The 13983-nt window shown below is 43.8% G+C and overlaps 1 protein-coding gene across 1 annotated transcript in view; it reads right to left on the reverse strand.

Moving 5' to 3' along the window:
- Nucleotides 1-896: 896 nt before the first annotated feature.
- Nucleotides 897-13983, reverse strand: part of TSHR (thyroid stimulating hormone receptor) — a 158324-nt gene continuing 145237 nt past the window's right edge. Inside the window, exons 9-10 of the mRNA XM_086319359.1 lie at nt 5231-5419; nt 897-4180 (exon numbers count right to left, since the gene is read on the reverse strand). Of these exons, the coding sequence (XP_086175485.1) occupies nt 2770-4180; nt 5231-5419 (1600 nt within the window). The 3' untranslated portion in view covers nt 897-2769. The remainder of the gene's footprint in view (nt 4181-5230; nt 5420-13983) is intronic.

The raw sequence follows: 13983 nt of genomic DNA on the forward strand, positions 1-13983 counted from the left end.
AACCAAGATACAATGTTATACTTAAGTTATTCGTAGTCAATAATTTTTTGATATGGATTTATTAGGTAGTTAGAATAGAAAACAGGAGTCTAAAATGGCGGTGGCTAAAAGACAAGGTAGAGAAAAGCCCGTGAAAATAGAACAAAGAAAGGTCAAAGGAAGGTCTGAGGACCGGAGTGAGAACTTCAGATAGAACAAACAGCACTTCTGCTGCTGCTGCTGCTAAGTCACTTCAGTCGTGTCCGACTCTGTGCGACCCCACAGACAGCAGCCCACCAGGCTCCCCCCGTCCCTGGGATTCTCCAGGCAAGAACACTGGAGTGGGTTGCCATTTCCTTCTCCAGTGCATGAAAGTGAAAAGTGAAAGTGAAGTTGCTCAGTCATGTCCAACTCTTCGTGACCGCATGGACTGCAGCCCACCAGGCCCCTCCGTCCATGAGATTTTCCAGGTAACAGTACTGGAGTGGAGTGCCATCGCCCTTTCCGACAGCACTCCTGGCTAGCCCAATTTGCATAGGGCAGGCCCAGGGGGAGGGAAAAACATATAAAAAGAGGAGCCAAAGGGCTCTCTCTCTCCCCTACACGCTGGTGCGCTCATCCACTCTTCTTTTTTGTGTCTTTGGGTTGGCATGCCCTCACGCTTTGAGGATGGATTCTCCTGCTATCTTCTAAATAAAATAGAGCTGTAACACTGATTCGTCTAAGAGCTATAACACGTTTGTCCAAGACCCGAGAGCTGTGATGCGCTGAGGGCTTTAATGTCCGTCGCTCCAAATCTTTGTTGTGACGAGACAGAACCGAGGAGCACACACTCGCCTGACAGATTTATTACCCAATGTTTTCCTGTCTTTAGTTTTAGCTCACAGATTATAAAAGAAATACTTTAGGACTCAGCACACAGGAAGAAAATTTACTTCATGTCACAAATGCAAACTTTAGCAACAAATCTGTAGAAGTTACTTTTTCTAGGAATGTATTATTTCAACTACTCAAGGTAAAACATTATCAGAATGTGATGTTTCAAGATGTCACAGATGAAAAGCACATGTCAAAGGTAACACATTTGTTTAATTTCATTAGTTACAATTAATTTGTGAATAAGTCATGACTTTAGGTGTGTATATCATTTCTACTGAAATGTCTAATCCACATCTCAATGATAATCAGGAATGTGTATGGCTATTGAGAGATTCCAGGTAAGTCAGGGTCACCATCTCTGGGGGCCCATTGGGCCCACCAACCCTGCTCCACAGACTTAACAAAAGATTTTAATTCATGCTGTGGTTTTAATCCATAGTGTGCTTCATGAGCACTGAGAAGCAAATGCTGTCTCTGCTTAGAATGAAATTAAGGGGCTGTCTTGACAGATAACCTGGAGAATACATCTGTGATAAAAATCCTGTCCATATTAAGTAAGGGAGCACTGTTGGGGAATATAGACTTTAATGTCCAGTGGTCAACAAGATTGGAAAAAGCTGACAGTTTCAGAGAGAAGAAACCTGTCTTGATTGTTTTAGTGTTGTATCGTATTTCTTTACTTAGCCAATCCCCGAAGACAAGTTAAATGTTTCAAGTGAATTTTCACAGTGAAGTAGTAACTAACCAGCATTTGCAAAAACCACCTTTTATGTTGTTTATTCATTATACTGTGTGTATCCGCCTGCTTTTGGCCTGATAATGATAGCTGTGTAGGTCTAGGAATTAGATGAGTGATTCAGAGCCAGCTTGATATGTTGGTCATTTACTAGAATTTCTGGTTCAGATCATAACCAAAAAATGAAACAAAGAAAACATTTCCTGGGTCACATGTCTAGGCTCCAAAGAGAAGGAGATGGCAGTGCTGAAAGATGGGAAAAACAGATTCTGCTTCCTTATTGTTTTTCTCTCTCTTCCTCATGGCAACCTATGTTTTGAGGGGGAGGGTTATCCATGGAGTTTTAAAACTGGAAGAGGCCGTTAAGCTCCTTCATTTCTACAGACTGCAGAGGCCCAGTAAGTTGGCCAAGGTCCAACAGTAAATGGATGTCCAGCCTGCTTTATTAATAAGCAAGTGATCTAGAATGCCCAGCTCATAATTCCCACTTGCCATTTAGAAATACTTTCTAGAATGCATGTTTTTAATGCCAGAAGACTGGCCAAGAAGAGCACTTCTTAGTTTGCTCAGCCACAACAGCTGAAATCTTGCCAGTTTTCCCAGGCAACAGTTGGTTCCCATCAGGTAGATTCTTGTGAAGAGATGATTACGTTTCAGAGTCAGAAAAAAAAAAACAAAGCCTTCTCCTCCCCTTCATGTGTCAAAACGGCTGTTCCTTGTATGATGTCCTCTTGGACGTTTCAGTTTCGTGAAAATCAGACTCTCTTGGGTTGTATCAATGAGCGTGAAATTGAACTGAACCAACACGGAGTCAGTTTTATCTTGTGGTCACCAACCAAGTTAATAGCATTTGCCATTTGCTAAATCTTTAGTATGAAATGCTATATAAAAGTGAGAAAGCGCAATGTCAACATGGCTCAGTTGATATGTATTAAGCATTTTACACAGTGTCATCGCTGCACTTAACATCCAGTAAATCTTCCAGGAAGTATGGATTACTGTGATATCACCTGGAATTCAGACACGCCGGTTGCCTCTCTTCCTTCTTGGAGGCAATGATTAGGTTACTGCTAGTCCCTCTCCAGACATAAACATTATCTACAGATTAGATCAGCCACGTGTTGTGTCGATGGTTGGAATGATGCTCAAAAAACCAGCCTAAGTCCTTGTACCACTTACAAAACTGTTTGCTTATACTCTTTTGAGGTTTGGTCCTGCTGCTTTGGGGTTAGATGAGAGTTTTCAAGCAGCTCATAGTCATCCTGCACATTGGGGAGACTCTGCCTCACATCTGGGGGAACCTTTTGGACCCGAATACCAGTGCTGTTCTTTGGAGAAACTCTCTGACCCCGGTATGCCTGAGCCTGGCGTTTACAGATGCCAAACTTGCTGAGCAGCATAAACACATCCCTCTGGAAGGCTTTGGTGAAAATGGCATAGAGGAATGGATTGGCACAGGAGTTAAGTGGGTAGAAGAGGACCAGCAAGATTTTGGAATTGGTAACGGTGATGAGAGGCTTGTTCATAAGGGCCGACAGAGCGTAGAAAGAGATTGGGGCCATGCACATGAAGTCAGTGAAGATCAACACAGCCATCCTTTTGGCAATTCTGGTATCTTTGTCCCCTGGGTTGTAGTGGGGATTTCGGACTGTGATGTAGATCTTCACGTAACAGGCACAGACGATGATAAAGGCAATGATGTTGAGTAACAGAACAAGGATAATGTATGCCAGGGCAAGAGGAGTCTCGGTGTCCATGGGCAGGCAGATGCTGACCTTGGCATAGCTACTTATTCCCACCAAAGGGAGCAGGGCGAGCAGGAAGCAGCAAACCCAGCCCCCCAGCATGATGACGTAGGCGTGCCAGAGGCGGATCTTGCGGTCCAGGCGCATGGCGAAGGTGATGGCGTACCAGCGCTCCAAGGTGATGACCGTCAGCGTGTACACAGACAACTCGCTGGCAAAGACCGTGAAGAAGCCAGCTGTGTTGCAGCCAGGGCCTGTCTGCCAGTCAATGGCATGGTTGTAGTACTCAGACTGAGTGTAGAGGTCTACGGAGGCGATGAGGAGCAGATACAACCCCATGCAGAAGTCTGCAAAGGCCAGGTTGCACATGAGGAAGCGTGGGACGGTCAGCTTGTAGTGGCTCGTGAGGAGGATGACCAGGACGAAGACGTTGCCCAGGAGAGCCAGCAGACTCACAAACCACACCACGATTCTCAGGAACTTGTAGCCCATGATGTCCTCACAGGGGTTGAACTCATCCGACTTGGGGGTACACACCATGTCCTCACTGCCCCCACACACGGTATAGTCGTAATGGCTGTCAAAGGCCTGCAGGGTCTCCTCCTGGGGGTTTTTGAGCTGTTGGCCAAAACCGATGATCTCATCTTCTTGCTCCTCAAAGAAGACATAGTAATGAGAGTTGCTGTGGGTATCTTGGAACTTGGAGTTCTCCTTGTACCCAGCACTGCCATCACCCAGATCCTCATATTCCTGGTAGAAGGGACCATTCAAAGCACTTGCAGATTTTCTCTGACGCAGGCCCCGAATACTGCTCTCATTACACATTAAAGACTGAAGGATTCTGCAAGGCAGTGGATAGAAAGTCACCACTTGTTGGAAACCCACTAATGGTCCCCACCACACTTAGCAAAATGTGCAGACTACATAGTGTGATACACAGGATTCTACAGGATCCGGTCAGGCCTGTCTCTCCTGCACCATTTCCTGTTACTGTCCCTCCCCAAGTATGACCCACTGACGTGCTGTCCTTATTGCTCTTCTGCAACCAGTTCAAGAACAGCAGTGATTTAAAAAAATAAAAAAAATCATGGATACTAGAGCCAGTCTGCCTAGGTTAGGACCTGATTCTACTATTTCCTGGTTATTTCACCTTGGGAAGGTCTGTGAGTATTGGTTTATTATTGTATAGAATGGGAGAGTGAGCGACAACTCAAATTGTCTTTCCTCAGAAGAGCCTTTCTTCCTCTTCTTTAATAAACTGTCTGCCCCTTGTGCTCATTTCCCTCGTAGCACTATCTGAGATCTTCCTTGTTTGCCTGTTTCTTTTCTGACTTCCATGCTAGAATGTAAACAAAATGCCAGAAGGCTCTGGTCTGTCCTATTCATTGCTGTGGGTAGGACAGTGCCAGGCACATAACAGGTGCTCAATAAATGTTTACTGAACAGATGAATAAGGGACACTATTGTGCAGGCATGCTTACAGAAGTAAGCTTTAGTGTTTCACTAGCCCACCAGGTTGATCCCAAAGAGATTCTTTAGATGGCTTCAGCTGCTGCACAGATTCGTCTATGGAGTGGTGTTTAAAATCTGCAGCGGACTGCCTGTTCTACCTTGTTTGGAGGTTCATGAGAAATCATTCCTGTCTCTCCTGCATCACTGCCTAAAATCCTCCCCTCCTCTGCTTTGATCCAGAGATACAAGCCTTATTTCTTATCTATAAACACTTTTGGTCTGCAGAGTCGTCGTGTCCCATGGACTTCATGTTTCTTACGGACGCTTCCAAATTCTTCTCCACCTGTTTTGCAAACAACATAACTTCTTCCTCATACCCAGATATTAATTCATCTTCCACCAAAACCTTTTGTTACTTAATCCAGACACTGCCACTTACCCTCTGATTTTCTTCTGATTCTTAAAAGCGCAGCAGTGGCTCGGATAAGAAAGGTCAGCCCGTGTGAGGTGAAGGAAACTCAAGGAAAGAGGAAGTTTCCTTAGAGTCCAAGTGTTTCTTGCTATCAATTCCTTCAGGTGTTCCAGGCCTTTGGATGGTAGGGCTGCGACACTGGTATAAGAGATGTCCCTGAGAGGGAGACACAGTGATCAGAGGGTGAGCAACCAGGACCTTTTAGAATTCAGACAGGTCTGAGATTCACAGGGAGATGACTGATTAGCCTTCTACTGAACATGCCCTCTGAGATATTACACACAGCCACTGGTCTAAGGAGGGATAATATGCTTCTAAGTTGATATGCTACCAGGGACTCCCCTTTTAATAAACTTTTAGACGGGAGTATAAGTGCTTTACAGTGCTGTATTAGCTTCTGCTTTACAACAAGGTGAATCAGCTATATGTATACATGAACATATATCCCCTCCTTCTTTAGCTTCCCTCCCACCCACCCCGTCCCCACCCTACCCCTCTAGGGCATCACAGAGCACCGAGCTGAGCTCCCTGTGCTATATGGCAGCTTCCCACTAGCTAGCTATTTTACACATGGTAGTGTATATCAGTTCAGTTCAGTCGCTCAGTCGTGTCCAATTCTTTGTGACCCCATGAACTGCAGCACGCCAGGCCTCCCTGTCCATCACCAACTCCTGGAGCTTACTCAAACTCCCGTCCATCGAGTCGGTAATGCCATCCAACCATCTCATCAACCTCTGTCGTCCCCTTCTCCTCCCGCCTTCAGTCTTTCCCAGCATCAGGGTCTTTTTAAATGAGTCAGTTCTTTTCATCAGGTGGCCAAAGTATTGAAGCTTCAGCTTCAGTCCTTTCAATGAATATTCAGGACTGATTTCCTTTAGGATGGACTAGTTGGATCTCCTTGCAGTCCAAGGGACTCTCAAGAGTCTTCTTCAACACCACAGTTCAAAAGCATTAATTCTTCAGCACTCAGCTTTCTTTATAGTCCAACTCTCACATCTATACAAGACTACTGGAAAACCCCATAGCCTTGACTCTCCGGACCTCTGTTGGGAAAGTAATGTATATGTGTATATATGTATATATCTATCTATATATATGTATATGTGTTCATATGTTTCTGTGCTACTCCTGAGTTCGTTCCACTCTCTCCCACCCCTGCTGTGTCCACAAGTCTGTTCTCTACATCCACGTCTTTATTCCTGGGACTCTCATGTTTATTGCTTAGAACTCCAGTATCAATAAAAATAATAAATAGTACATCAGACATTTTGTTTTACCCATTGCAACACACACAAACTCTTGGAATCAGAGACAGTTGTCAATTTTACTCTGGAAAATTACACCATATAACTACTAAAGGATCTCAGGAGGCAAGAGAATAAATCTGAACAGGCTCAAAGGGCCTGTTGCTCCCAGTCTCTGTGGGGACTAGGGTTTGGGGACTGATAAATTACTTGTTGATCTGGATCAATACCAGTATCATGAAAATCTTCTAATGATACAGAGCTTAGGAGTCATAACCAGTTACATGGTAAATTCATGACAGGTCAATCTCACCATTCTTTACAAGCTTCTAAATGTATTCCTGGAAAGAAAACTCTAGTGTTTATATTAACAATCTGAAATGAGACTCAGTAGAAGTAGTGTTAGTCGCTCAGTCATGTCCGACTCTTTGTGACCCCACAAACTGTACCCCGCCAGGCTCCTCTGTCCATGGGATTCTGCAGGCAAGAATACTGGACCCAGGGATCAAACCCTGGTCTCCTGCATTGCAGACAGTTTCTTTACCATATGAGCTACAGGGAAGATCTACTGTTTATATTAACAATCTGAAATGAGATTCAAGGTACTTCCAAAAACAGTGGGAGAGATAGTGAAGCTGGGAGAGTGTAGACATTAGTGTTAGTAACTAAGGTAGCATTACTTCATGGCTTGTAGACATTTTCTGCTCTTTTCTCTGTTCAAGAGTCTAGCTTATGTATCTTGCTCCATCATTTTTACTTGCATTGAATAATGGCTTGAATAAACCACAAATATTTAACCTAGTGCCTCTCTTATTTTATATTTTATCAGTGTTCATTACATATTCTTTTTATACTCATATTTTTATATGCCATATAATTAGCACGGAATATTAAACTGATTAGCAAATGAATTCCAATATTTACAGCTTCCTCCTCCACATCACGGTAACTGAACTTTGCTGGGATTTACCTTCTCAAGGTTCAAGGCTGCTAGAACTTGCTGCTGTTGTTCCGTTGCTACGTTGTATCTGACTCTTTGTGACCATGGACTTTTGCATGCCGGGCTTCCTTGTCCTTCATGTCTCCAGGAGTTTGCTCAAACTTATGTCCGTTGAATTGGTGATGCTATTCAACCACCTCATCCTCTGTCACCCCCTTTTCCTCCTGCCTTCAGTCTTTCCCAACATCAGGGCCTTTTCCAATGAGTTGGCTCTTCGCATCAGGTGGCCAAAATACTGGCGCTTCAGCTTCAGCAACAGTCCTTCCAATAAATATTCAGGGTTGATTTCCTTTGGGAATGATTGGTTTGACCTGTTCCCAGTCCAAGGAACTCTCACAAGTCTTCTGCAGCACTACACTTTGAAAGCGTAAGTTCTCCGGTGCTCAGCCTTCTTTATGGTGCTATTTCTCTTCTCTTCGCTGGTAGCATGTTGGACGTCTTCGAGGCAAGAATATTGGAGTGATTTGCCATTCCTTCCTCGAGGAGGGACCGCGTTTTGTCAGAACTCTCCACCGTGACGTGTCTGTCTTGGGTGACCCTACAAGGCGTGGCTCATAATTTCGTTGACCTATGCAAGCCTCTTTGCCACCAGAGAGCTGTGATCCGTGAAGGGGAGAACTTGCTACGTGAGTTTTATTAGCATGAGGTTTGCGTGTTAACCCTATTCACTGTGGAACTGTGATTCTTGGGGGAGGGTATCATGTTTACCATTTTGTTTTATATTTACTTTTTATTTCTGGGACTTCCCTGATGGCCCAGTGGTTAAGAATCCACCTTGCAATACAGGGGATGCAGGTTCAATCCCCTGTTGGGAAACTGAGATCCCACATGGAAGGGGGCAACTAAGCCCTCCGTTGCAGCTTCTGAGCCCGTGCGTCCCAGAGCCGTGCCCCACCACTAGAGAGTCTGGGCACCACCACAGAAGTTCCTCACGATGCAGCGAAAATCCCATGTGCCACCACTAAGACCTGGCCCAGCTAAATAAATAGTTTTAAAAATTTAAAAATCCATATATTGGCATTTCCCCAACTTCCCTGGGGGGGTAACAATTGCTCTTTGTGCTTGTTGTTTTATGACCTCCAGGTGATTTTTAACCTTTGGAAAACAGGCATATATGAATAACTTCCTAGCCAGTGAAAGAGTTGAGGAATGAAGCACAGCTGTGAGGGAAATGCGGTTGGACTTTGCTCTCCTGCCTGTCCTGTTGACGCATACCTTTCTCTTTTAACTGTGCTGTCTTTGTGGCGTGGCCACCTTTCTGCCTCCAGTTTTCTGGAAGCCACTTATGTGTCTCTTTTCTGTCAGTGAAACAAGAGAGCGTCTCTTGGCTCCCTTTCTCTGCTTTGCTGTCTGTTGGATACACTGGTTGTGAGTGTTCATCTGAAGGTGTTTATCCTTCCAAGGAATGTGTCTGCATTTTAAAAGATATTTCTTAAGGAACCACTTTAATAACCGTTCCAGTTACTGCATGACAAAAATACCCCCAAACTAAGTGGTATCAAACCATTTTGTATTATAAGCATAGCTTTTATGGGCCAGGATTTAGAACAGGGCGTGGAAGGGATGGTTTGTGTCTGTTCCTGCTGTCTGGGGCTCAGCTGGGCAGACTCGGTGGTTAGGGTGGCTCAGTGGCTGGGGGCTCCGTCAGACTACTTCACTTGCATGTTCTGGTGTCAGGGCTGAGACGGCTCAACCCTGCATTCAGCTGAGATTGCAGATGTGGCTTCTCCCAGTGGTTTGAGCTTCTCACAAAATGGTGGCTTACTTATGAGAGAGATCATCTGGAGAGAGGCCATTCCAGGAGCATCGGTAGATTCAAGGGCAGGAGATTCTGAGCCTCATGGTTTGAGCTAATAGCATCTCTTGCTCCTATAGTGGTCTTGTCAGTTACTTGCCTCCAAACCACTCTCCACACAGCAGCCAGGGGAGTCGTCACATATGAGTGAAGCAAGGTCGCGTTCCTGCTCAAAACCTTGCAGTGACTTCCTAACGTACCGTGAATCACGTCTACCCTTCCTCCCATGCTTGCCAGCGCCCTGCAGATCCGTGGCCTTTCTCTCCTCTCCAACCTCGTCTCAAGGGCCAAAGCCATTTGCAGCCCAAACTGGATCCACTTAATACTAGGATCGATCTGGAGCCATCTCCCTCCCCACGGGCAGGGGCCACTCGATGTCTCTCTAAGCATCCATTAAGCCCGCTGCTCCGAGAGTGCCCTGAGATGCTGCACTCTCCTGATGCAAGCCACTTCATGCCTGCTCCTTCAGCCTTTCCAGAGTCAAGCAAGGGGAACAGCTGCAGCCCCTCACCCTTTGAGAAACAGTTTCAGTTCCCCTGCAGAGATCTAGAGATCACAGGGAGGAAGGGGGGAGCTCCCTACACTTCTCAATGGACGCATCGCCTCTCCTCTCAAGATGATGGAATGGTTCTTCCCTTTAAGCCTACTGGCATTTCTTTATTTCCTGCCTACCAACTACCATCTTCCAGGACTTGCATCCTTGTGGATTCTCTCTTGTCCTTGCTCAATATTCATGCCACATACATAGGCTATCATGCATATATACTCCTGTGAAAAAGATAGCTACTGGGGACCACTATAAAGCATAGGGAGCTCAGCTTGGTGCTCTGTGATGACCTGGAGGGGTGGGAGAGATTGAAGGTGGGAGGAGAAGGGGATGACAGAGGGTGAGATGGTTGGGTGGCATCACTGACTCGATGGACATGAGTCTGGGTAAACTCTGGGAGTTGGTGATGGACAGGGAGGCCTGGCGTGCTGCAGTCATTGGGGTCACAAAGTGTCAGACAGGACTCAGTGACTGAACTAAACTGAACTGAGGAGGGGTGGGAGAAAGTCCAAGAGGAAGGGGATATATGTGTATATATATACACATAAAAGCCTTTTTAGGCATTGTGTCCAATTTACAAATTATGGCAGAAATAGTGAAAGATGTGACTATGTAAAGCTATACACTGTGTTCCATAAAATACTGCACAGTATAGCATCAAATAATTTAAAAAGGAACATAAATGGAAAAAAAAATATTCATGCCATGAATATTTACAGTAAAATGCAATTGAGCTAGAGCCCAAATCAGATGTCAGGTCAGCTGTTTATATGTCTGCAGAGTCATGGTTCTTATCACTACCACTTTAGTTTAGGTCTGAATTACATTTCAACAGAGTTTTGCATAGACTTCCTAACTCATCTCCCAGAAAGTGTCTACTAACTCTGCCTTCAGACTTAGGAGAGGATGTTCTTTCTAAAACTTGAATCTCATCCTGTTGCTTTCCAGCCTGAAACCCATGGCCTGCAGATTGAAGTTCAGGCTTCTGTCAGTCTCTGCACTCTCTCCAGTGGGAGTCTCTTCCTGAATCCACATGGCTTAGGGATCTTAGTTCCCCAACTAGGGATTGAACCTGCACCGTTGGAAGTGAACAGGCGGAGTCCTGACCACTGGACAGCCAGATAATTCTCTGTAGTATTTTTTCAAGTAATTTCTTAGAAAAGTGATATATGTAAGATATTTTCTGAATCCTGTATGACTAAAAAATGACTTTTTCCCCCCACTCTTAATGAATGTGGGGGAAAGTATCAATTGATACTTTACCTGGCTATAAATTTTAGATTGCAAATCACTTTCCTTTAGAATTCTTAAGGCTTTACTTTATTGAATTCCAGTACCTGGTGTCCCTTTTGGCTAAATACGATGCCATTCATATTTTTATTCTTTGGTCATTGACTTGTTTCTACTGTCTGATAGCTTTTATAGCTTTCTTTTCTCTCTCAGCTTTATTAAAATATAATTGACATATAACATATTAAGTTTAAAGTGTACAGCATGATTTGAGATATGTATACATTGTGAAATGATTATATGGCCTTCTTTACCCTGGTGTGAGAGTTCATGAAAGTGTGCCTTGATACAGATATAGATATATTTTCATTTATTGTACTGGACCCTGGGGTGAAGGGGGTCCCTCCAATTGGAGACCTGTGCTGTTCACCTGTTTGACAATATTTGGCATTGTTCCCAGGATAGCTTGTGCCTCTCATTTCCTTTGTTTTTTCCCTGGAATTCCTGGCAAGTGGAAAAGGGCTGTCCTGGAACCCCTAGACATTTTCTTATAATTTTCTCCTACTATTTTTATTGAATCTTTTGGTAAAATTCTTGACTATATATATCTTCTATGTCTTCTATTGAATTTTTAAAATTAATTAATTTATAAAGTTTACAGCTTTACTGAGGTAATAATTGACCAATAAAAATAATATATATTTATGGTATACAAAGTGATGTTTTGATATGTGTATACATTGTGAAATGATTACCACAATCAAGCTAATTAACATATCCATCACCTTACATAAATGTAATTTTTTGTGTGTGGTGAGAACACTTTATATCTACTCTCTGAGCAAATTTCAAATATGCTATATAGTATTATTAACTATAGTCATTGTGTGAAATACTAGGCTGGATGAATCACACGATAGAATCAAGATTGCAGGAGAAATGCCAACAACCTCAGATATGCAGATAATAGCACTCTGTTGGCAGAAAATGAAGAGGAACTTAAGAGCCTCTTGATGAGAGTCAAGGAGGAGAGTGAAAGAGCTGGCTTGAAACTCAACATTCAAAAAACTAAGATCATGGCATCTGGTCCCATCATTTCATGGCAAATAGAAGGGGAAAAAGTGGAAACAGTGAAAGATTTTTTTTTCTTGGGCTTTAAAATCACTGTGGATGGTGACTGCAGCCATGAAATTAAAAGATGCTTGCTTCTTGGAAGGAAAGCTATGACAAACCTAGACAGTATATTAAAAAGCAGAGACATCATTTTGCCAACAAAGGTCCATATAAAGGTCCAAAAAAGCTGTGGTTTTTCCGGTAGTTGTGTCGGGATGTGAGAGTTGGACCATAAAGAAGGCTGAGCACCAAAGAATTGACGGTTTCAAATTGTGGTGCTGGACAAGACTCTTGAGAGTCCCTTGGACTGCAAGGAGATCAAACCAGTCAATCCTAAAAACAGTCAACCCTCTTGGGAAGGACTGTTGCTGAAGCAGAAGCTCCAATACTTTGGCCACCTGATGTGAAGAGCCGACTCATTAGAAAAGACCCTGATGCTGGGAAAGATTGAAGGCAAAAGGAGGAGGGGGTGGCAGAGGATGAGATGGTTGGATAGCATCTCAACTCAATGGACATGAGTTTGAGCAAACTCCAGGAGACAGTGGAGGACAGAGGATCCTTGCATGTTACAGTCCATTGAGTCAAAAAGAGTCAGACGCAGTTCAGGGAGTGAACAACAAGGCTGTGCCTGAGACTGTCAGAACTTAGGCTTTGTACTTTTTGACCAACGTTTTCTTATTTTCCTGTCCCCCAGCCCCTGGGAACCACCACTGTACTCTGTTACTATGAATTCCACTCTTTTAGATTCCACAGGTAAGACAGATCATGTGGTATTTGTCTTTCTGTGCCTGGCTTTGAAGATTTTAATTTTAGCTTGACAAGAGCTGGGGCTCTGCTGGTTCTGTTTCCTGTTACAGTTTTTGCACCCAGACTGGTACTTAGAAGACAGAAGGCTCTGAATATATATTTGTCAAATACATTTTTAAAGTGCTTTCTTGTCTTATCTTCCTTTTTTATAGCATGTTTGAAGAAGCACACGCAGCAGTCAGGAGCAGGGGTTTTAAATTCAGACTATCTGGATTTGCATTTTCATTTCCCCATGGACTAAACTTACTATCTGCCACTGAATTTTTTTGTCCCTCAGTTTCCTTGTCTTCTTGAGCAGTGGCTCACAGCGTGCTGTCAATAAATATTAACTATTATTATCATTGTCGTTATAGGGATAAAACATCTTCTCAGATTAACCTCAGGTCACTAATCGTTGCTTTGTAAAATGTTCTTTTCTGTTCTCTGCATGCCTTTTGTTGTTCCGGCTCGTCCCTGCCCTTGACCCCTCCTGCACATCCATTTGTTTATCTTGGTTTCCATCTTTGAGGTTAGTAGCATTCTTTGAGTGGTGTTCCTTGTTGTCATATTCATGCTTAAGACTGAGGCACTGAAAATCTGATCTCAGGAGCTTGTCTACCAATAGACTTTGCTTTAGGGCAATTTTGTAGGGAACTGGCCATTCTGCTGTTGAGCCCTAAAATGCCAACATGGAGGTCTTTTTCGTTTTAGAGTTTTTCAACTTCTTCAGAAAAGGTACTTCAAATCTCCAGCTTAGAGAGGAGGTACTTGGCAGCTGGTATTTTGCATAAATAGGGTAGAGGGTTACCAGATTGTTGTTGTTTAGTTGCTCAGTCGTGTCCGACTCATTGTGACCCCATGGACTGCAGCCCACCAGGTAAATCTGTCCATGGAATTTTCCTGGCAAGAATACTGGAGTGGGTTGCTATTCCCACGTCCAGGGCATCTTCCCCACCCAGGGATCAAACCAGTGTCTCCTGCATTGGCAGGTGGATTGTTTACCAC

The sequence above is a fragment of the Bos grunniens genome, chromosome 10 (assembly GCF_055505025.1).
Source record: "Bos grunniens cultivar Pamir isolate PY7600 chromosome 10, Bosgru_T2T1.0, whole genome shotgun sequence".
In the NCBI taxonomy this organism is placed as follows: Eukaryota; Metazoa; Chordata; class Mammalia; order Artiodactyla; family Bovidae; genus Bos; species Bos grunniens.